Below are 24,152 nucleotides of genomic sequence, written 5' to 3' on the forward strand. Positions count from 1 at the left end.
TATAAAATATGGTTAAAGTGGTTGAAATAATTGTGACACTATATTAACAAATTTAGCTGGGGACCCCCTCATACCCCTCCAAGGACCCCTGGGGGTCCCCGGACCCCACTTTGAGAACCAATGAGGTAGGATATATCCGGGCTTTCAACCTTTGAATCAGCAACATGTAGGTAGACAGCCCTAAATGTCTCCAAAAACAAAACAAGATTAATGTTAAACCTCTGTGTTCTGGTTCTAGACAAAGGATGTCCTGTAAGGAAGCCCTGGCTCACCTCTGGATGGCCATGTTTAACTCAGTAGACCCCGGCACAACCAAGAGCCTGTCCAAGGAGAAGATGAAGAGCTTCCTCGGTAGGCAGAAGTGGAAGGTGGCCTGGCTTTTTTTGCACTTGGATTTATTTATTATTTACTGATATATTGGGAACTGAACTGACCATTATGACCACAGTCATCTGTTGTATACTGTTGAGCAGTTGGCGGACTTAAATTAAAGGCTTTCCTCTAGGGCATCTAGACCAGTAGTAGTTGTTACGGGAAGGGAATTCATATCATTCAATTTCACTCATAATTTTTCAACTATAAATTCTCACCATCTCACCACAAGCTTGCTTCTTCGAATGTTATGGTATTAGCCACTCTTCATTGTTGTGATCTTCTAGTGCAAAAGTCAATCTCTTCTTTTTCTGCCTCATATAGAAAGCAGGAAAGGCCATGCTGGCCCTCAAGAGAATGGCTCTGCTTTCTAAAGGAGACAGCCATGGATCACCTACAGGCTCCGGGGAAGGTGAGAAACTCCTCCTTTCTCTGTGGCAAGACAGATCATCTCTGCACTTTTCTGTGTGACATCTTCAAGGTTTAAAGTTCTTTCATAATACTCCTTCTGTCCCAGATTGCCCCTTGACACCAGAGACAGAGCAAGCACTCCAGTCTCTGGAACTTAAGATGCAGGGGGCTCCCCAGTTCTCCCAGACGCTACAGGATCAGACAGTGACACGGGGCTCCAGTGCTCGTCTCTCCTGTCACCTACAAGGTATAATAATAATAATGCCATTATCTCTTCCTGGGACACTGTTCATTTTTTTTTACATTTTATTTTGCCTTTGTTTATATTTTATAAGTATACGTTATACAAAAATCAAACTTACCTGAATAACTAAATGAATCATGGATGCTTGAATTTTGTTGGTAAATATTTTTCAAATTAATCTGTGGTTTAAAATGCATTCAAATGCAGAAATAACGTAACTTGGACAAGAAATTGCCCTTAAATGTTGCGTGTGTGTGATTACTTATCCTTGGTCTCTGCAATTACCTACACAATGGTTATTAGTGTATCCCACAATTATATTTCTAAAAGTGTCCCTGTGCTATTTATACAGAAAAAGAACATCAAATCTGTATGTTGCAAGAATGTTGTACGGTAATCGTGTATACAACTAACAACAACAACTAACTTACTTTAAAAAATTGTAGTATGAATAAACCCATCCACAACTGAAAACAAAAACAAACAGGAATCATAGGCAAAGAGAAGGACATCTAAGTACATCATTGTTTGTTTATTCATCTTTCAACATGATCACAGATGTTTAAAGCGCTAAAACACTGAATTATTTTGCTGATTACAATATAAAACTTAAAATCTAAAAAAATGCAATTGCCTATCTAAAAATCTAATAACTTCAAACACAAATCAAAAAAGAAACCACTATCATTGGATGTCGATTTGCCTGGACCTCCAAGTAAACATTGGACTGACATTGCTGCCCATTTTAATATCAGTCGTGTCCTGTACAGACACCAGCATCTCACGTTATCTTTGAGAGACAACGGGATTGGGAGAGGTGTCGACGATCATTGAGAAATGGAAATAGATTCCCTTGATCGTAGCTGTTTACGTCCCAGTCCATCTCTCAATAGTTACATGAATGTACTGTATACTAAGAGGCTTTCACGTGCAGCCCACATCAGTGCTCACAGGTTAGGACATTAAGGGCATCTGAGAAAGGACACACACACACACACACACACACACATTTTTCTGCAGTGGGGGTAGCGGTTGTGAAAGGCAAAAAGTTTCCAAAGACAGAATCCAAGAGAGCATCAGATGGACCTGAATTCATGAATCCATCCTGTTCTGTCCCATCCCCTCATCCCTGCAACAACACAGCATCATGTTACTTTACCATGTGTGAGCCTTATTAAAGGGCTCTGAAAACAGCCACCATGTACCGAGGCAAGGTGCCATTGTATTCAGTACTGTGGGTTTTGGAATGTGGTGTTTTTGTGCTGAACAGCTATATATGTAGGCCAGGGGGAAGTGAAATTGTTACAGGTACTAGGTTTGGTACCAAGTTAGAAGATTATATGATTTTCCTGAATACACAGTACACGTGGATAAGACAAGAGTTACTGTCTTTCACAAGATCTACCAGGATAATAGATAATAGTGGTCTTTGCAGGAAATGGCTTCATACGGAGATTCCCCAGAGTGAAATAGACCTACACTGCCCCCTACTGTCGGCAGTTAGCTATGGTTTGGGGAATTTTCTCTGATAAATCCTGAGATGTCACAGCAAATGATTATCCACATGGATTTAATAAAAACACAAATGACAAACTTGTTTGTCTCAAATCTTTGTGTCGAACAATCTGGGAACCCATTTGGGAAAAAAAATCTTTCAATGCATTGAAGGACCTATCTTGAGAGATTATTGTACAAAACCATTTGCAGCTCAATGTGAAGAAGACTAAGGAGCTGGTTGTACATGTAAGTAAATACATTAAAGTTTGTGGTATATACATAATTAAAATTCAAAGTGTGTTCTGTGTACACATCAACAATGAATACAACCAAAACAAAACGCATGTTAAGACAACTGTGATGAAGTTCAATAAGAGCCAGTCTTCTGCATAAGACAATATGCATGTGGCGGTGAAACTGGGAATGTGCAATGTATTATAACTGTCCAAAATAGAGGTACATAGGGTGGTAAAACGATGACTCCTCATGTTGACTGGCTCCTCGTCAGTTCTCTGTGGAGGTGTCTTCCGTAAAGCGTGGCTGCTCGCGACTCAAAGGCACCGACCATCTGCTTAATCACCTCATCAAAGAACATGGTCGCCAGGTGAGAGTGCAAAGGGGACTTTAACTCAAACAACACCTACAGAGGACAGAGGGTGGAAATGTGTTAGTGTGTACGTCACTGCACCAAGGTTATGCTTAATTGTTACGTCTTGTGTGCAGGTACTTAAAGTACAACTTTTTTTTCATTCGGCTTCCAACCATTATAACCAATCGCAATGAAAGCACCAATCAGACCCTCACCACCCCAAGAAGACCAGCGACCACTTTGTGGAAGTTAATAGGGATCTGAACAAAGAATCACTCTAAGGAGATAATACATGTAAACCTTACCTTCACCTTAAAGGCTGTCTGTGGCTTACTGTTCGGTTAACAATTTAAAATGTTTATTTTAAAACCATTAACCAATTCCCTTAATAATAATAATTAACTTGAGTATAGCCATTGCATGGTCTTCCCTGGGGTGATCTGGCCAAGCATTTAGGTCACCAAGTCCCTGACAGCAGATCCTTATCACTTTGCGTGGTCAGGACAGCTATTTTAGGCATCTGGGGACGTCAGCAGACTACATATAATGAAACCTAATTTGATTTTATATATCACTTCCTTTCAGTGGCTAATTCATTCATAACAGTACAGGAACAAAGAGTAAGAGTTGGAATTAAGTTAATCCTAATAGCATTCAATTTGACCTATCAAGTTCCACATGCCCCTTATGAATTCTACAGTGCAAAAACTTTCATTCTTTCATTACAATGAACATTAACAGAGTCCTTTGGTGACCTTGACAGTTGACAATACTAGGCTAAGATCATAAGCCAAGGATGAGGTTTTTGTCCAATTATACAATCCCAATGTTATGCTAAACTGTTGTGAGTTGGGGGGCACTATATTTATTTGCACTTACATAAAAGTCCACCTTGCAGGTATCTGGTTGGTCCTTAGGTCCGGGGCCAAACCTCCATATTGTCTCAAGATGGTTGAAGAGGGATCCATCAGTACACACAGCCTGTTTTAAAACAAATGTCCACTCATCATTACTTGGCTGACAGACATGGTAACCCATAAGCTAAATTCCATTCCCCAAAGCTCGGTCACTCGCTCACTCTCCTCGCTTCCTCCACTCGCGCCTAAGCTTCACCCCTGCGAGGAGCCGAGGATTATTTGCGAGGACGGAGTGGTCGACCGGGTGGCCTCACAGGATTGGAATGCACTCAAGCGTCATTTTTTCGGTATTGGAATTTGGCTAAAGGGCCTGAAGCCCATCCTGGTCTAGACTGCTTCTTTAAGACCTGAGGCCGATTCTACAAACGCCTTCTAAATCACTAGTTCGCACACTTTAAAATAGCAGATGTAGAAGCTTGCAGTGTGGCACGAAGTGACGCGCTGTGAGTTAGTATATCTGCTATTTTTGAATAGCCAACACTAAAAACTAAAATGACACAGATGCTTGAACTCTGGAGGAGTACAATGTGGTTGATTGAGATTCATTCTCTCACTGCAGCTAAATTACTATTGAGCCAAACATGTTCAATGACACTAATCTAATGGTGCTGGTTCACTATCCATACATGTGCATAGGGTAAAAAGCAGAAAATACAAACTATGATTGTTACACTAAGCCACTTTAAAATCCCAAACTGCTAGAAAGCTAATTTATAGTATCAGTGGAGTCATTTCCCCTTTTATCATGACCAATATGGACTTACCCTGACTTGGTGGTTAGGTACAGTTGTGACCTCAGAGGTGTAGCGCTCAACAATTGGGGAAAAGCCTATTTCCAGTCTTGCCCGCACGTTCCCGTTGTGTCCCTTCACGATTTGAGACTTCCTGCACCAGGGAACAAAGTGCTGGTATTGGTCCACATTCGCCACCACGTTGTACATCTGCTCTGGAGTATACCTGAACATAAAGGAGGAAACAGACATTACATTACATATGCACTGGAGTAATTCCCTGGAATTACCCTGGTGTCAGTCGGCCAGAAAACAAAAATGAATCCAACAAGTGAAAGACAACCTCTGATTGTTTCCCTGCATATTATGCCGGCAATGTACTGCATGCTAATTCTGCTATTCTGGTATTCTAATGTCAACACACATCTTCAGTGTTCTGTATGTGAATTCTGCTATTCTGGTATTCTAATGTAAACACACATCTTCAGTGTTCTGTTAGGGTTCAAAAGACAGCTGGGCCCAACAGATGAGTCAACACAAAAGGTGGGTCATTATTAACAACAGACCCCCTGGCTGGTCAGTTAAGCCAGCTGGCCAACACCTTGGCCTGGGGCTATCTTCAGTTAGATCACATCAAAAATTCTGGGCAGTAATGAGTTAAAATATAACATTAGTATTTAAGTCTTAAAAGTGATATCAAACATAATAGGAAACTTTCCTCTAGATGACACGTGTTCATAATATACATATCAAATATAAAGTGGCCAAACGTTTTCTTTGAGATGACAGCAACTGGACCCTAATGTTAAATGTTGGGAGAGCGCAGTGTTTTTTTAGGCTATTCAGACAAGTCAAGTTGGATGTATTAGTTGTTGGAACTTACCTTAGTGTCCTGCACTCGGAGAACTCCATTCTTCTGGCACTGATAGGAGCAACCAGGTTGAGGAAGCTGCGGCTTGGGATGGTGAAGGGGAAGGCAGGGGTCAGCATGGGGGACAGGGGCTCAGATGACATGGATACTTTGGACAGGGTAGACTGCCTTGCAGCACAGGCCCGACAGGAAGCCAGGTGTCTGGGAACAAGTTCATTATTATTATACGTGTCATTATATTATATTATATTATTAGTGTCTGATTTTCGGTGGCAAAGAAACCTGAAGAGCCGTTTGTGGCCGACCGCCATTTCCCCCCCTCGTTTACTTCCCGCTTACATTGAGTGTAATTCCGGCTTTCAGTGGATGCGCCCCCGGCATTACCGACCATTGGGAACTTCCGACATAATCGGCTACAGACGGGGGGGGGGGTCACAGACTCTCGTAGATACAAAAGTAAAAGTCAGACTCAATAAATTACATCTACGATAGTCTTGATCTAAGGCTACAACCATAGAGGTATAATATAACGGCTACAACCTGTACATACCGTTGCACTATTAAGACCCCTTCCGTTTGATATTTCCAGCAGGCTAGAATAGCTAGAATAGATCACATCACATGAACGGATTATCAAAATCTTACCTGATAGGTCCGTTTCCTCTGATAAATGTGGAGGAATGCATTTCAGACATCTGCCCAAGCGCCCGCCGTACGAGTAGATATGTATTTTTGCTGGTCATTTCGGCTATAATGAAGATTGAGAACCCACAGAAAGTTGATAAAAACGCGGTATTCGCAGCGACTGTCTCAGGCTCCCTTCTGTAGCCAGTTCTTTATTTTAGCCGGCCGGCTTTTGTTTGTTCGGAATGTACATTGTGTGGGTGTCCTGTTACCTACTACTACTAGCAGTGAGTGACGTAGGGGAAATGGGAGGCGCTTATCGGATTCGACCAGGGAGGTAAACAAAACGTGTGTGAGAGTCATCAACCATCATCATCATGATTGATTTATATCTGTGCGTGGCTGTTCACGTGATGTTTGCATGCTTTCGTTCCAAAAGCAACTGTCTGGTGAGTTGACTGAACATTTAAAAAATGTAAGACAAATTCCTGTCTTGCACAGTCTTGCGCCCGTAATCCATATTTTCACATAGAGGCAAAACGATTGAGGGTATGTATCAGGTATTATTACAAAAGTATTAGGATATAATATGGTAGTTGTTAAACATTCAAGGAAAGCCAAAGTCCAACTTTCCAATGCTTAGTTGAGTTTATGGAGCAACATGACTATAAAATGCACACGCTGGCCTCGTGTCAAGTCTGGACTTTTGCACTTTGCTTCCAAACAAACTGTAAAACGTATTCATTATGAAAACAATGCCATGCCCCCTGGCCTGGAACAACACAGCTGTGATCATTTGGTCAACACACAATAAAATAGTTCAGAACGTGTATAAATAACACACCATTACAAAATATAGGCTATTCAGTTTTTTTTTTTTGGAGGATAGATTTAATATTCACTCAAAAGGGTGAAATACTGACCAAGAAAAACTACAAAATCTGTATGATGTGAGTTAGTTTGGTAAACACACAATAGGTTCATATTCAGTTAGGGTCAGGGGGCCTTAGTTAACATTTTTTGTAAAGCCTATTTTTTATTTCAGTTTGCTGCCTAAAATATATAGCCAATATATTTTTTCTTTCAATTCTGGTTTTAATTCTTTCATTACCTTAGTTAACTATAATCACCTTAGTGCTGGACGAAATGAGAATATTTAGACTGGGTCATCTGGGTCAATTGGGTCATCTGATTCATTGTGGAGTGATTGAAGAATCTCAGTCTAAAATGGACCATGTGTAACTGAGAAAGGCTTTGGCTGGTTATATATGACAGTGTAGCATACAGGCATATGATCAAAACGTTATAGATGACAAGAAGTAAGAAGTACAACAGTTACCATTGCTTTCTTTGACAACTGAAATGATATAATAAGATAAAGATAAAGAGTGACTGCTTAAGGTCACATTTATTCGTTGGGATATTTGTGGGAATATCACTGTCCCATGCAGGGCTCTTGCAGAAAATTAGGCGACCTGCGAGAGACGTTTTTCCACTCCCTTTTTTACCTGAAACTGTCCTAAAGTGATGTCACTACTAGTACGTCATTAGTGCGTCAAATGTCACTTAACCTGTGTTTTCAGTTTTCTCGCTCTAAACAATCATTGACTGATCTATGAAATAAAGAGGAAAAGAAGAAGAAAGTCTGCACACTGTTCTCAAGCTCCAAGAAACTCACTTTTTATGTTTGCAACGTTTCGACCTTCTAGGTCTTCATCAGGCAAATATATATATGAATATTTGCCTGATGAAGACCTAGAAGGTCGAAACGTTGCAAAAATAAAAAGTGAGTTTCTTGGAGCTTGAGAACAGTGTGCGGACTTTCTTCTTCTTCCCTTGATGTCCAGCACCTGGCCTAAATGCAGGCGTGGGATGTGCACACAATCTTCTCTTAGAACTATGAAATAAAGAGGACACACACACATTGAATGTCACCTGGTGGACCTGTCTGGTGGGAGTAAATAACCTTGATTGTTAACGTAAACAAGTTCTATGATAAAGAGTCACTTTCATTAAGGAGAAAACCCCCAGAGACCTTTAATAAACACCCTGATAATTTGATCTATCAGTCACAACACAAGTCATCCAGAATAACAGATCATATGCCCCTGAGCAAGAACAGGGTGAGAACGTGACGTGTGTGTGTGTGTGTGTGTGTGTGTGTGTGTGTGTGTGTGTGTGTGTGTGTGTGTGTGTGTGTGTGTGTGTGTGTGTGTGTGTGTGTGTGTGTGTGTGTGCGTGAGACTGACGTGTGTGTTCACACTTCCCCTATTCTGGGTCAGAGGACTCAATGAGAACCCAGTTCCTCTGCTGGGTGAAGGTTGTGGAGAAATGTATTGTACCAGAGTAAACTGACACAAGGACGATTTCTTTCTTCCGTCTCCTATGCACCTAATATCCATTTTTTATTATTGCGTGTTTTCATACCTTACAAAATGTCCATATATAGCTCATATGCCATTTCCCCAAGTCTCAAAATAAAAGTGTATTAATATGTGTATGGCACTGATGTACTGCTCAGAGGACAATAATAAAAATGCAAAAGATGGGAAGGTTACTGTGACAATATCCATAATACATTTCTGATGATCAGCAGGCACCAGTTAACCACTTTCATCCTGGCTGGTGAAGTTTCCAAAATAAATCCAAACATTTCCACCAAAAAAAAAAGCAATCTTCTGGAAATGGAGTTGGAACAACAGGAGGGAAGACCACGCCAAATAACACCTCTGATAACACCTCGTCCCACATACATGCCTGATAAAAACTCCTGTCTTATCTCCTTTGCACAAAAACATTTCACCCACTGTTTTACACCTGTAAACTTGTGTTGTGTTAGCCTGGTAAACCATCCCGGTCGTGTGAATTCACATTATCATGTGTCTCTGTGTCTTTCTAGACTCTAGAGTCTAGAGATTTTTACTCAATCTTCAAGCAAATGTTGTGTCTATACACATAAAAATGTGAATTCACGTGACCAGGATGGTTTACCAGGCTAGTGACATTTAAGTTGATGATTAATTGTCATACAAATAATTGCGATTAACGATTTAATTGTGTTTTTGGCATTGAACATTGGAATATATAAATAAATAAATAATTTATGTTTGCCTTTTAGGCAAACATAAATTTGCTACAGCTATTAGGTGTAGCTGATCTAGCTATTTACGCTTTCTTTTAATATTTGAAAATGTATGAATATTTTTCAACATGCATGGAAACGATAATGACGATTATGCCAAATAATTGCGATTAAACGATTATGTAATAACTGACAGGCCTAGTGATATGACGATAAAGATGATCTGTTCTGATTCTCCCCTCAGATGAAATGTCTGCCAGCCATTTTGCTCTGTATCTTACACTCCACCACCCCATTCTCTCCCCTTTTCTGTCTCTCTCCTCTATCCTTTGCTTTTAGGTTCCTGATGGAGGGTCTTCAGCGTCCTTCACTGGACCCCCAAGCCAAAGTATCCAGGGTTTTGCTCCTCCGGCCGAAACATTCATCCCACACTCATGTCCCTGGCCTGGACTCTTATGTTGACTACAGTATATCTGACAGGTTAAAGCCCATATTTGTTGAAACATTTTCAGAAAGACATCGTATTTAATACTGAACAATGGCCTAAGGCCCTATTCAGTTGTGGAAATGATGGGTCTGATGATTTACAACATTTGAATTTAATACAATTCTATAAAAATTGGCCAAACCTAAGACACATGACCGGATTGTGGGCTAATACACATACACACTCACTCGCGTGCGTGAGAGGGAGAGAGAAAGATAGACCTCCAAGACAAACCTCCAACACAACTGTGGACCATCATGAAACATCAACATTTAATAAAGTTAATTGATTCCCTGCACCACGAGACAAAGCTGGTGGTTCGTTTCCTTCTTATCTTTTATCATTGAGACACCTATATTTTTGAGAGTATGCCTTCAGAATTGTAGACATAATGTCACCCGATTTAAGTTTAACCTTAAAATTAACGCCTGTGGACATCAGGTGGGTAAACATCACCAGATTATTGATTCAGCTACGTTTCAGCTCACTTAGGAAGATAATCAACTTTCAGCCAAAGTGGTTTTAAGCTAAGCTTTTTTCATCTTCATCAATTTTCATCTTACAGCCCAATAATCACTGGAAGGTGAGGTGTTGTCCATAATACACTCTGGGGGAGAAATAACTGGCTGGGAAAGGAGAATGTTTAGATTCACGTGGCCTTGTGATAGTGAGAAAAATGATAACACGAGACTGAGAGCTTCCCTCCCATTTTAACGTTTCATCCTTTCAGATATTTCAGAGCAGTCTGCAGGTCGTCTCCTATTCACCGCTCTTTCTCCGCAACATAGAATCAATAGGCAGGTGAGCCGGGCCTCATGGACCAGAAGGTGGTGCTGATCACAGGTTGTTCCTCAGGGATAGGCCTCAGTCTGGCTGTCAGGCTGGCTTCTGACCCAGACAAAACATTCAAAGGTAAGCAGAGTTGACTGAGTTATCGCAGCATCACATGGCATTAGCTATTTGTAAGAACACAATGCTGCTGATATCATTGGTCAGCGCACGCTACAACAAAGAGCAGCAGCAAGATGTCTTGCCAATATACTTTGTTCTAGAATTTTTGTTCTAAAAAAAATATGTTTTATAGTTTAAAATGTTGTATGCTGTATAATTATGTAAGTACACCAGCCCACCTAACAGCCAGGGCACTAAAGCATGGGTTTTCAACTGATTATGAACCAGGGACCACCACCCTGACTGAGAATCAACCTGGGGACCACTGTTGTGTTGGGAGGGGGGATATGGGCGTGGTGTGGGGGGAAAAGCTTGAAATTAAATAATGACTGTTAAGGCCTTAATTTAATTCGTTAATTCGAGGTGAATTAAATCAAGCCCTTAACAGTCATTATTAACTGAGATATGCTAGTGGTCCAGAGCTCAGAAAAGATTGAGAACCACTGATCCATTCCTTTCCCATGGTTGCCCTTATTCTGTTCTCTTAACCTTCCATATTAAACTCATGTTAACTGATTCATTGCAACATATGTATGAGCAAGCACATGCAACTAAATGCATGGTCAGGGACCACATGCAATACCTTCACGGACCACCAGTGGTCCACAGACCACCAGTTGAAAACCCATGCACTAAAGGCTAGTTTATGCGTTCAAGTCCCAACAACATTTTGCTGCTTGTATAAGTTTAAAAAAAATACATTTTCATTTATTAGGTAGTGTGGTTTGAATTGGTAAATAAAACAAGTCTGTACAAAATGTTACTGCTTTATCTAAATTCCAGTTGTACTTCTTCTTAAGTCATGTTGCTAACCACTACTATCTGTTTAGTCTACGCCACTATGAGGAACCTAGCCAAGAAGGAGCGTCTTTTGGAGTGTGTGAAAGACTTGCACAGGGACACCTTGGACATCCTCCAAATGGATGTGACCAGCCAACAGTCAATTCTGGATGCCAGGGAGAAGATTGTGGAGAAGAAAGTGGACATCCTGGGTATTCACTGCAGTATCAGACACACACATGAAAACCTCTTTCTATATTCCATCTCTCTGTGTGTTCTTAACTGTATGTGCGCATGTGTGTGTGTGTGTGTGTGTGTGTGTGTGTGTGTGTGTGTGTGGTCCTACCCTCCATTTTCAGTGTGCAATGCTGGTGTGGGGTTGATGGGGCCACTGGAGGTCCAGTCTTTGAACACAATGAGGCAGATTCTGGAAGTCAACCTTCTGGGAACCATCCAGACCATCCAAGCCTTCTTGTCAGGAATGAAGGCCCGCGGCCAGGGCCACATTCTGGTCACAGGCAGCTTGGGAGGACTTCATGGTTAGTCACAATCATAGCATTTGAGTTTATGAATTATTGTCGTAATCATTTTATACTTTGAAAAAATTCACAAGTAGTGGAACGACTTGGGTAATGATGGAAATAGGACATTTCATCCAGTATGAATGGAAATGATTCTAAAGATTATGAAAAATAATTACCACTAGCTAAAATAATTGCAATCAGGTAATTATACTAATTGGAATTTGTAACAGGACAAATGATAAGACAGTGAGACATTTAAGAGATCATTTGTCTGTTTTTATTGACAAATAATAATTGGGATTTCAACTTGGTACTGCATGCTTGGCCAATTTTGTATAATAATGTGGTATAATGTAGTACTCTGAGCAGGGGCATCACCCTCAGCTCTTTCAACACCAACTTTCTCCTTCTCCCCAACACCAAGCTCCGCACCATGGGCGACCCTTCTGCTTTACAGCCCCATGTCTGTGGAATTCCCTCCCCGAACACCAGAGAGCACAAAATAGACTAAAAACGTACCTTTTTAACAAGGTTTTCTTAATTATTCTTGGGCTAGTTTTAATTTGACACTTTAGTTCAGCCTAGTTGAGTCACATGTACTTATTTGGTTGCCTATGCTGTTTTTATGCCATGCTTTTAAACCCTGTAGCACTCTGAGATTCGCAAGAATGTAAAGTGCTTTATAAATCAAATGCATTATTATTATTATTATTACTAGACCATACCCGGTCGACGCATCCGTGGGGGGATATGCGCACATGATCTGGCAACCCGGGAGGCAGTTCGTCCCATAGCTGGGCTGCCCCGTAACCATGGCGACAGTGTTTGACACAAAAACGCTAATAAGAAGCTGAGATTTGGTGAAACGTTTTGAGAAACGGGCTTCACAGTTAAGTTCAGATGGTAATGGTCAATGGCTGTGTGCAAAATCAGAGCAATTGGTCCAGCCAGTGAGGAGAACCGGGTAGCTTCACCTACCACTACAGAGAGACAAACAGACAGAGGTTACTAGAATTATTGTAGGATTATTATCATCACACTCTGGCTTGCTCCCATCATTATTATAATTTGATTATTATCATTACCAGTATTATTATTAATAATGATAATGTATTTACATTGGGTTGCAGGTCTCCCCTTTAATGAGGTGTACTGTGCCAGTAAATTTGCAATAGAGGGAGCTTGTGAGAGTCTAGCTATCCTGCTGCAGCATTTCAACATCCAGTGAGTTTGCTCCAGACATCAGAAGTGTAATAATGAATTGCTACTGTATTGCATCTCTGTTAAAGTGACTGACACTAAAGGTGTATTGACTCCGTTCCCGATCATGCAGCATGAGTCTCATTGAGTGTGGTCCAGTCAACACAGACTTCATGAATAACCTGCAGAAGGTTGAGCCAGGCGAAGCATCTCTCCAGCAGGTCGACGCCCAAACTCTCAGCCTCTATGAAAAGTACCTGGAGCACTGTGCCACTGTGTTCCAGAATGCAGCACAAGACACCGAGGACATTGTAAAGGTAGGCTGCGTACATGAACTTTTGAAATCATAGAGTGGAATTTCCAGTTGAGTTCTATACTGTACATTGAATCAACCACATTAGGTATTTGTGCATTATTTTGGCCCACAAAAATAACATAATTGGATTTAACAGCAGTCTGTTGCCCATGTTTTTGTGTGTAAGGTATTTCTGGAGGCCATCCAGTCTTCCAACCCTGCATTCAGATACTACACCAACAGCGGTTTGCTGCCTGTCACCAACCTGAAGATTACGGCACCAGATGGCGCACGGTACATCAATGCTATGAGCAAACTAGCCTTTCAGGCCTACAGCACAGAGAAACAATAAATACCACACACCATCTCTCACATGCATGTTTTACTTTCAATCCGACCAAGCCACTGCTTCAAAGAACATACACGAATATGAGCTTTTGCATTATAGATAATAGTCTCTCCAGTCAGTATTGCTCTTAAAATTTGGCATATTTTGTTCATTTTGTTTTGCCCTGAAACTATTTCCTGGAATAAATGTAATGGAAGGTGACTGTCTACTGTTACTCTGCTGTTGTTGAGGAAGAGAAGTCAGTGGCATATGCATGTGTGAGACAAACACAGGAGGGACTAATGAAGTACTAACAAAGGGCTGATATGACTTTAATTATAAAGAGTATAATGGCTCTTATGTTATCAACAAAAAATAAATAAGAAAATGTAAGCTTTATTTTTATTGTGTATTTGTGTTATATTATAATTTAGAAAACACCTGCTGCCTCTGTTTGGACTTTTCACTTACTGTATCAGAGCTGAGCACAGCAGACTGAAATCTGCAAACTTGTTTCATTTGGTTTCAGTTTTGCTTCCGGATTAGGACATTATTATGTTGTAATTCAGAAAAAAACATCTGAGTTCTACCGCAGGACATTTATCATCGGCTATTTTCTCTGAATATCATATTCTCGAGAATATGGGACGCTAGGGTTACTAAAGTAAATGTAATCCTAAATGTAACCCTAGTAAATGCCTGCTGATCATCAGAAAATAATATTGTCACAGTTACCTTTCATTATCTTCCAAGCTGCAAATCAGTGCCATATTATCGTAATACACTCTTATTGGGGAGAAATGTATGGGGAGAGATTTGTCTCAAAATTATTTGTGAATCCAATTCCAAGATGCACAAATATTCCTTGATTTGCAAATGTGTTTCCATGATTTACAAATGTGTTTTGCAATCTACAAACACAAATTATTTATTTGTGACTTTTGTAAATATGAATTTGCAATTTTTACAAAAGATAACTTGTGTGTGCATTTATCATTAAATATCATTTGTAAATCGTCAATTCTGTGTGTGAATTGTTGAATGTGCATTTGTGAGTAGACCAACACACGCATACATTCCTTTTTCCTGTTACATCATTTTGAGACAAACGTCACACTTTTTTAAGAACATTTTTACAAATGTAGTTTCCTATGTGCAAACTTACTTGTAACTTGTAAGTTAGTATTTAAATACATGTGCTATGATTTGTACAAATATATGACTATTTGTAAATATATCATTTGCAATTTGTAGAAATAATGTATACTTGCAGGCGCATTTATCATAAAATATCATTTGTAAATCTAATTATGCGTGTGAATTGTTGAATCTGCATTTGTGAGTACACCAACACACGCATTCAGTTTTGAGACAAGCTTCACACTTGTCTCAAATTCACTCACAACCTGCAGTTCCACACGTGTGCATAGACTGCCCCACCCCCACCCCATGGCAATTACAGCCAGGTGGGCACTGCCTCTAATCAGTTAAACAGGAGGCATTTGGGGGTAAAAGTTGGGAAGCTGACTATTTTACATAATTCAAGGGTGCTGAATCTGAGTAACATGGTTCCCAGACGAATGTTATCGTTTTTAACCTTCCAATTTGCGTAAACAAATGGCTGCCAAATGCCAATGTTGAACAATTTCTTCAATAACTAAATATTTCTGCAAACTAAATATGCACATTAGAGGCCACAATTACAGAAAACTGTTTAGTAAAGAAGTGGTCCATACGCACCCCCCTTATTTTCTGTTCTTTTCTACTTATAGTATCTGTATTTTTGTGTGCACTTCAGATATTTGATATTAATTTAATCAGTTGCAGGTGTTCATGCTACATACATACATATATACATATATACATACATACATACATACATACATACATACATACATACATACATACATACATACATACATGCGTACTGTACATACAGTACATACAATACATACATACGGTCAGCACCAAACTTGGAACAAACTAGTCAGGGCCATCAGAATAGTCACACTAGGGGCCTCTACCGTGGATCCCGGGGGCCACAGGCACAGTGTTGCTCCAATCCTCACCCAAACATGGCACTACATCAGTGTTACAGCAGTGTCTAACATTTCAAATGTTAGACACCATAACAACTCTGGACTGGATTTGAACACCACATAGCAGGCTGAAAATCGAGTCATCTATATTTTCCAATGCTGGATGGTTTGGTTATATTGTAAAGCACATGCCTGCTTATGTCAGCTTGTGCTGGCATGCTAGACTGCATTAGCTAGCACGCTCTCACTTAACTTGTGCTGATGATTTGGTCAATATCTGTGTTTCTAGTGTCGGCTTAAAGCTGTATGCACTATGTAACTTTCCTTTTCTTTATTACCATTGAGCTAATAGAGCCTGCCTGCTTGCTCAGGGAATAAATTGAATCTTGACCATCAGGTCAAAATTTGTGTCAGATCCTGTGTCTAGGTGAGACATAACCTTTGACACGATCTAAATGTCTCAGAAGAGCAGCAGGCAACCACCCCAATTGTATAGTTTGTAAGTTATATTGTGAGCAGAGGTGGACGAAGTACTCAACCCTAGTACTCGAGTAAGAGTACAGAAACTCCTTGGTCAAATTTACTCCACTATAAGTAAAAGTAGCTCAGTCAAAATGTTACTCTGTAGTAAAAAAGTCATTGCTTTCACAATGAATTTATAGGACCTTGTAACTCTTGTTTCAGATAAGTACTGTAACTCAGCACTGAAACCAGCACAGCACTGCATGCACTGATGTGCTTGTAGAACCACTATGTTATACAAAGCCTGCAGAAACACCATATAAAAACATAGAAAAGACTGAGGAACCAGAACTAAATACTTCTACTCCTATACACCCATACAAGATGTAACAAAGATAGAGGCGAGCGGAGGGGGAAGACAGAAACACGGCCAGTATGAGAGCAGAAGTTAGGCCAATTGCATTTTAGGGAAGACAAGAAAATAGCCAACCTAAAGGACAAACCGCACCAAGAAAATGAGTCGCAACTCCTTGCAACAAAACCGTTTTAAGGTCAACCGCACCAATGCAACTCCTTGCAACTGCCATTGGGGGAAATGGTTGCAAGACAAGTAGTTGCAAGTAGTTCCATGTTGCAAGGAGTTGCATGGCGAATCATTGGTGTGGATGTGGAGTGGGCTTAAAAGTAAGTAAGAGTAAGTAGCAAACAAATCTAATACTCAAGTAAAGTACGGATCCTCAGAATCTGTACTCAAGTACAGTACTCAAGTACATTTACTCCGTTACTGTCCACCACTGATTGTGAGTAGAAATCATGGAAACACATTTGCAAATCAAGGAATATTTGTGCATCTTGGTATTGGACTTACAAATAATTTTGAGACAAATCTCTCCTGATAGCATTTGGGGGTAAAAGTTGGGAAGCTGACTATTTTACATAATTCAAAGGTGCTGAATCTGAGTGACATGACCCATAACTCGGTGCCCATTGCTCTGATCATCAGTGCAATGTTGTCAATGAACCCCATGTTGTTAATTATCATTCATATTGTAGCTATTAACTATATTTAACTATTTGCCATAACTCTAATAGACATTCATTCAGAAACCCATGACATTCTATTGCATACCGTTTATTCCCATGTCAAAAGTGCCATTCTCAGACTCCCTAAATGGTTCTTTTTCCATCTACACCAAATCTGTAAAAAAAATAATAATCAAAGAATAGCAGATCTACAAGCTCACAAAGTCGCATTGAAACACATTATGAGCTTGTAGATCTGCAATTTTTGATGAATGTTCCCCCCAGAATAGGGATGCTGGGGTTCAAGTGGTTAAATGTCAAGTATAAAGTTATTTTCAATCAGTCATAATGGGAATGGATATTATAATGGGAACGGATGTTCTATAAAGTGAACTAGATTTAACCACTTAAACTCTATATGGTTGGCCGGAGGCAGTGTTTCTCCTAGCCAGAAGCTGAAGGTGTGGGGGAGGATGCGTGGCGTGCCGAAAAATTTTGGGTTCTCAAAATACATATTTGTGCTCAAACACAAAGACATAGTACATGTGCACAGTAATGAGCAGGAAAATATCTGTATAGTTTACATATGAATTGTCTCCAGATTTAGGAAAATATACTTTTATTAGACCAAGTAGTATAGACAAACTGTCATACATAACAAAAAAGACAGTGGTGGAGGAAGTACTCACACTTCTTATTCAACACATTACCTGCCAATCACAGATATGTCCATTTAAAATAAAATAAAAAGAATTGTTGTTGAAAAAATCATACTGTGGCAGCCAGATTTAAGGCGTGGCGGCCCACCACTGCTTAATGCATATAGGGGAAACACTGGGAGGCCCTTAAGGCTTTATACTAGTATCTTTTCCCTGTTTTCTAGTATTTTTTTCCCCCAGTTTTTGTGTTAAAGAGGCGCAATGTAACTTTTCTTAATGAATAGAATTTAATTTTGTCCAATCTACTCACAATCAGTGGTGGACAGTAACGGAGTAAATGTACTTGAGTACTGTACTTGAGTACAGATTCTGAGGATCCATACTTTACTTGAGTATTAGATTTGTTTGCTACTTATTACTCTTACTTACTTTTAAGCCCACTCCACATCCACACCAATGATTCGCCATGCAACTCCTTGCAACATGGAACTACTTGCAACTACTTGTCTTGCAACCATTTCCCCCAATGGCAGTTGCAAGGAGTTGCATTGGTGCGGTTGACCTTAAAACGGTTTTGTTGCAAGGAGTTGCGACTCATTTTCTTGATGCGGTTTGTCCTTTAGGTTGCCTATTTTCTTGTCTTCCCTAAAATGCAATTGGCCTAACTTCTGCTCTCATACTGGCCGTGTTTCTGTCTTCCCCCTCCGCTCGCCTCTATCTTTGTTACATCTTGTATGGGTGTATAGGAGTAGAAGTATTTAGTTCTGGTTCCTCAGTCTTTTCTATGTTTTTATATGGTGTTTCTGCAGGCTTTGTATAACATAGTGGTTCTACAAGCACATCAGTGCATGCAGTGCTGTGCTGAGTTACAGTACTTATCTGAAACAAGAGTTACAAGGTCCTATAAATTCATTGTGAAAACATTACAGCAATTCATTGATCTAAAAATGAAGAAATGTACTTTTACTTTTACTTGTACCTTAAGTATTTTTCAAAGCATGTACTTTGGAATACTTAAGTATATTTAAAAGCAATGACTTTTTTACTACTTGAGTAACATTTTGACTGAGCTACTTTTACTTATAGTGGAGTAAATTTGACCAAGGAGTTTCTGTACTCTTACTCGAGTACTGGGGTCGAGTACTTCGTCCACCTCTGCTCACAATATAACTTATACAATTGGGGTGGTTGCCTGCTGCTCTTCTGAGACATTTAGATCGTGTCAAAGGTTATGTCTCACCTAGACACAGGATCTGACACAAATTTTGACCTGATGGTCAAGATTCAATTTATTCCCTGAGCAAGCAGGCAGGCTCTATTAGCTCAATGGTAATAAAGAAAAGGAAAGTTACATAGTGCATGCAGCTTTAAGCCGACACTAGAAACACAGATATTGACCAAATCATCAGCACAAGTTAAGTGAGAGCTTGCTAGCTAATGCAGTCTAGCATGCCAGCACAAGCTGACATAAGCAGGCATGTGCTTTACAATATAACCAAACCATCCAGCATTGGAAAATATAGATGACTCAATGTTCAGCCTGCTATGTGGCGTTCAAATCCAGTCCAGAGTTGTTATGGTGTCTAACATTTGAAATGTTAGACACTGCTGTAACACTGATGTAGTGCCATGTTTGGTGAGGATTGGAGCAACACTGTGCCTGTGGCCCCCGGGATCCACGGTAGAGGCCCCTAGTGTGACTATTCTGATGGCCCTGACTAGTTTGTTCCAAGTTTGGTGCTGACCGTATGTATGTATTGTATGTACTGTATGTACAGTACGCATGTATGTATGTATGTATGTATGTATGTATGTATGTATGTATGTATGTATGTATGTATGTATGTATGTATGTATGTATGTATATATGTATATATGTATATATATGTATGTAGCATGAACACCTGCAACTGATTAAATTAATATCAAATATCTGAAGTGCACACAAAAATACAGATACTATAAGTAGAAAAGAACAGAAAAAAGGGGGGTGCGTATGGACCACTTCTGTACTAAACAGTTTTCTGTAATTGTGGCCTCTAATGTGCATATTTAGTTTGCAGAAATATTTAGTTATTGAAGAAATTGTTCAACATTGGCATTTGGCAGCCATTTGTTTACGCAAATTGGATGGTTAAAAACGATAACATTCGTTTGGGAACTATGTTACTCAGATTCAGCACCCTTCAATTATGTAAAATAGTCAGCTTCCCAACTTTTACCCCCAAATGCCTCCTGTTTAACTGATTAGAGGCAGTGCCCACCTGGCTGTAATTGCCATGGGGTGGTGGGGCAGTCTATGCACACTTGTGGATCTGCAGGTTGTGAGTGAATTTGAGACAAGTGTGAAGCTCAAAACTGAATGCGTGTGTTGGTGTACTCACAAATGCAGATTCAACAATTCACACGCATAATTAGATTTACAAATGATATTTTATGATAAATGCGCCTGCAAGTATACATTATTTCTACAAATTGCAAATGATATATTTACAAATAGTCATATATTTGTACAAATCATAGCACATGTATTTAAATACTAACTTACAAGTTACAAGTAAGTTTGCACATAGGAAACTACATTTGTAAAAATGTTCTTAAAAAAGCGTGACGTTTGTCTCAAAATGATGTAACAGGAAAAAGGAATGTATGCGTGTGTTGGTCTACTCACAAATGCACATTCAACAATTCACACACAGAATTGACGATTTACAAATGATATTTAATGATAAATGCACACACAAGTTATCTTTTGTAAAAATTGCAAATTCATATTTACAAAAGTCACAAATAAATAATTTGTGTTTGTAGATTGCAAAACACATTTGTAAATCATGGAAACACATTTGCAAATCAAGGAATATTTGTGCATCTTGGAATTGGATTCACAAATAATTTTGAGACAAATCTCTCCCCATAGAAATGGGGTGATGGTGAAAATCAATGTTCCGTTCTATATACTGTATATGGAATGTTCATAAGGTGTCAAAACACACAACAATAAAAAGTGGATATTAGGTGGGAGACTGAAGGGGAAACAATGGACCTCAAGTTAGTTTACTCTGGTAATTAATTCCTCAATGACCTTCTACCACTAGATTCTAATTAAGGTCTTTGACCAAGAACTTAATGAGCCCCCACACACACACACACACACACACACACACACACACACACACACACACACACACACACACACACACACACACACACACACACACACACACACACACACACACAGAGAGGAAGTGAGAGTGAGAGTCAACCCAATGTTCCCATTGTTCTCCCTCAGGGGCATATGATCTGTTATTCTAGAAAGATATATACTTAAGTCGTGACTCATAAATCAAATTATCAGGGTGTTGTTGCTATTAACCTTTCAGATTATGTGAAAGGTCTCTATGGGGGGTTTCTCCTTAATGAAAGTGACTCTTTGTTGTAGAACTTTGCTTACGCTAACACTCAAGGTTATTTACTCCCCACCAGGTCCACATGGTGACATACATGTAGCCTTTAGTTCGTTGACAGAACACCACATACTGACTGTACTGACCTCAGGACACCTATTTACAATATACAGTAAATTAATATAACTATAGAGTGGAGAGATATGTGAATCCTTTGGCCTGCGTGTCTCATTATTTTTGTCAGGCACCCCTCTCCCTCTCTCTGTTGTGTGCCTTGAAATGAACGATGAGATGATGGTGTCTCTGCTGGACTGGACCTTCTGGACGTGACGATATTAACAACATGAGCAGCAATGCTGTGGTCATTCCACTGTTGGCAGGATACCATGTTTACTTGGTGCTCCAGGCAAATAAGCAGATATATGAGCATCCTACAATTTATAACACTTTAGGGATTTCCTGCTCTTTACCTTGTAATTCCTTTCCTTTTTGTTTTGATTTGTGGTTGGGTCTTTGAACATGCAAAATCTTAGCTGAATAGTTTATTCATACTGCAATTTTAGGTGAGGAAATTCATATTACATACATGATTACCGTATACAATTCTTACTACATCTACACAAATTACGTTCCTTTTCAAATAGTGACACTGGATTTTTTTAACTGTGTAGGATACACTAATAACCATTGTAAAGTCTGTAATTTTGAAAAACAACTAAATGTAGAAATATTTCTGATGTAGCTACAGCACTGCCATAACCATTCACGATTATGATACATTTACACTTTCACATTGAGTTTGGTATAGAGCAGACTGCCTCCCCCTGGTCATTGGTGGTTTTGCAAGTGTACATATTGCCATCACTAGAGTCCACTGGGCCAGGACCAAGGTATAGTGCCCATCATCCTCATACTCAATCTGCACTCTAGATGCCACGAGTTACAAGTTAAATTGTAACTAATGCAACTCGTAATGGCAACTGAATTTCCCTTGTGGGATCAATAAAGGTCGGTCTATCTATATCTATCTACAACTGTCACAGTAAAATGGAGTACAAAGGTAACACTCTCAGTGCTGAAACTATGACAATTGGAAAGCAGATTAGGGCTATGCCTATTGTAGACTAAAAAGGACCATAGTGGTGGGCCATTGAGGATGACTCAGCATATTTGGCATTACAAGTGCCAACCATTTTCATAATGAAAGTGATGATAAAATGATTGATCGATTTTGAAGCCTTACTGTGAAACATGCGTATCTGTATGGTGTGCCTAATTGCTTTGACAGTGTTATGGGCAACTGTACAGTGACTAGACATAGATTTATGGATATGTGAATGTTTGTGAAGTCAGTTCCAAGAATTAGGAGAATTTATCAGATAGCTGTGAGTTCAGTGGAGGTCAAAACAGGGTGAATTTGCAAAGGCTGCACAAACAAAGAAAGGAGCGGGAAGACAGAGGAGAGAAGGGAGAAGAGAGAGATCCTATAACTTCTGACTAGAGAATGAACATTATTGAACCTTTGCTAACTGCTTTGTTTTGTAAGTATTATTTTGGTGAGACAGACAAGTGTACATTTTGAGGTATACGGCAGTGGTGGAAAGTAACTAAGTACATTTACTTAAGTACTGTACTTAAGTACAATTTTGAGGTATTTCTACTTTATTTGAGTATTTCCAATTTCCAAAGCATTGCGACACGTTGTGAGCTTGTAGATCTGCTATTTTCAAATATGTAGTACTTTTACTTTTGGTACTTTAAGTACATTTTGATGCCAATATTTTTGTACTTTTACTCAAGTACATTTTTAATTCTGGACTTTTACTTGTAGAGTATTTCTATATTGCAGTATTGGTACTTTTACTTAAGTAAAGAATTTGAGTACTTGTCTTTTTCCATGGGTAGGCCTATAGGCTACAGGTTTTGATTTGAGGAAGGAACCTGTCCTTATATTATACCCATTATTGTACCACTGTATTATTAATCTGTGTGTAATATATCATATCATATATTATATTAAAACGGTCGGCTTATTGAATTCCACTTAACTTTTCAATTCAAGATCACCAGGTCACCGTCTAAGAAGATGCTGGTGCATCTGAATCTTTATTCCATGGGCGACGAGGGAAGGACAGAAGTTGAACGCAGGAACGTGATACTGGAGTAATGACTGAGGAGATACGTGTAATTATTGAGAATTTAATTAATATAATTTCACCAGTTCGTGTTTTTCAGTTGATTAACTAACCACACGAGGACGCTGTGGGCACAAGAACTCGATGGGATGATGGTGATGGCAAATATGATTCCGTGAATTATGCTTCTGTTTGTGGGTGGACTGTTAAAATGTGCCTTTATCAGCTAGTTTCCAACAAACAAAAAATGTGTGTGTGTGGGGGGGGGGGGGGGGGGGGGGGGATAATCAAGAACAAATGTGAGGAAAAAACTACAGACTGCATTAAGTTCAAGTTTTCTTCCCAGATGTTATGCTTATGCACAAATATAGGAAATAGAATCAACTTGTAAAATATGCAATGAATAAATCTGAAGTGTGTGTGTGTGTGTGTGTGTGTGTGTGTGTGTGTGTGTGTGTGTGTGTGTGTGTGTGTGTGTGTGTGTGTGTGTGTGCGTGCGTGCGTGCGTGCGTGCGTGTGCGTGT

The 24,152-nt window shown here is 39.6% G+C and overlaps 4 protein-coding genes across 4 annotated transcripts in view; 3 read left to right on the forward strand and 1 right to left on the reverse strand.

Annotated features, from left to right (window-relative positions):
- Nucleotides 1–2,446, forward strand: part of LOC311056263 (myosin light chain kinase, smooth muscle-like) — a 29,618-nt gene extending 27,172 nt beyond the window's left edge. The window contains exon 18 of the transcript XR_014601864.1: nucleotides 2,408–2,446. The gene's annotated coding sequence lies outside the window, so the exon portion shown is untranslated. The remainder of the gene's footprint in view (nucleotides 1–2,407) is intronic.
- Nucleotides 121–2,205, forward strand: LOC311054709 (myosin light chain kinase, smooth muscle-like; the record flags this gene model as incomplete). The annotated part of the gene is made up of 5 exons (XM_084070713.1): nucleotides 121–125; nucleotides 239–368; nucleotides 697–784; nucleotides 890–1,030; nucleotides 2,171–2,205. 5 exons carry the CDS (start codon nucleotides 121–123, stop codon nucleotides 2,203–2,205), a joined length of 399 nt encoding a protein of 132 aa, XP_083926839.1.
- Nucleotides 2,447–3,008: 562 nt separating the features above from the next.
- Nucleotides 3,009–6,480, reverse strand: LOC311056272 (coenzyme Q-binding protein COQ10 homolog, mitochondrial-like; the record flags this gene model as incomplete). Its single annotated transcript, XM_084072768.1, has 5 exons — nucleotides 6,278–6,480; nucleotides 5,645–5,833; nucleotides 4,795–4,987; nucleotides 3,993–4,094; nucleotides 3,009–3,164 (listed from the first exon to the last, which is right to left on the reverse strand). Exons 1-5 carry the CDS (start codon nucleotides 6,373–6,375, stop codon nucleotides 3,009–3,011), a joined length of 738 nt encoding a protein of 245 aa, XP_083928894.1. The 5' UTR covers nucleotides 6,376–6,480.
- A 4,160-nt stretch (nucleotides 6,481–10,640) lies between these two features.
- hsd17b1 (hydroxysteroid (17-beta) dehydrogenase 1) lies at nucleotides 10,641–13,927 on the forward strand (the record flags this gene model as incomplete). The annotated part of the gene is made up of 6 exons (XM_084070714.1): nucleotides 10,641–10,737; nucleotides 11,607–11,768; nucleotides 11,916–12,095; nucleotides 13,211–13,304; nucleotides 13,414–13,597; nucleotides 13,763–13,927. 6 exons carry the CDS (start codon nucleotides 10,641–10,643, stop codon nucleotides 13,925–13,927), a joined length of 882 nt encoding a protein of 293 aa, XP_083926840.1.
- Between the last annotated feature and the right edge of the window lie 10,225 nt (nucleotides 13,928–24,152).

Source organism: Gymnoscopelus microlampas (assembly GCF_963454915.1).
Source record: "Gymnoscopelus microlampas genome assembly, chromosome: 11".
In the NCBI taxonomy this organism is placed as follows: domain Eukaryota; kingdom Metazoa; phylum Chordata; class Actinopteri; order Myctophiformes; family Myctophidae; genus Gymnoscopelus; species Gymnoscopelus microlampas.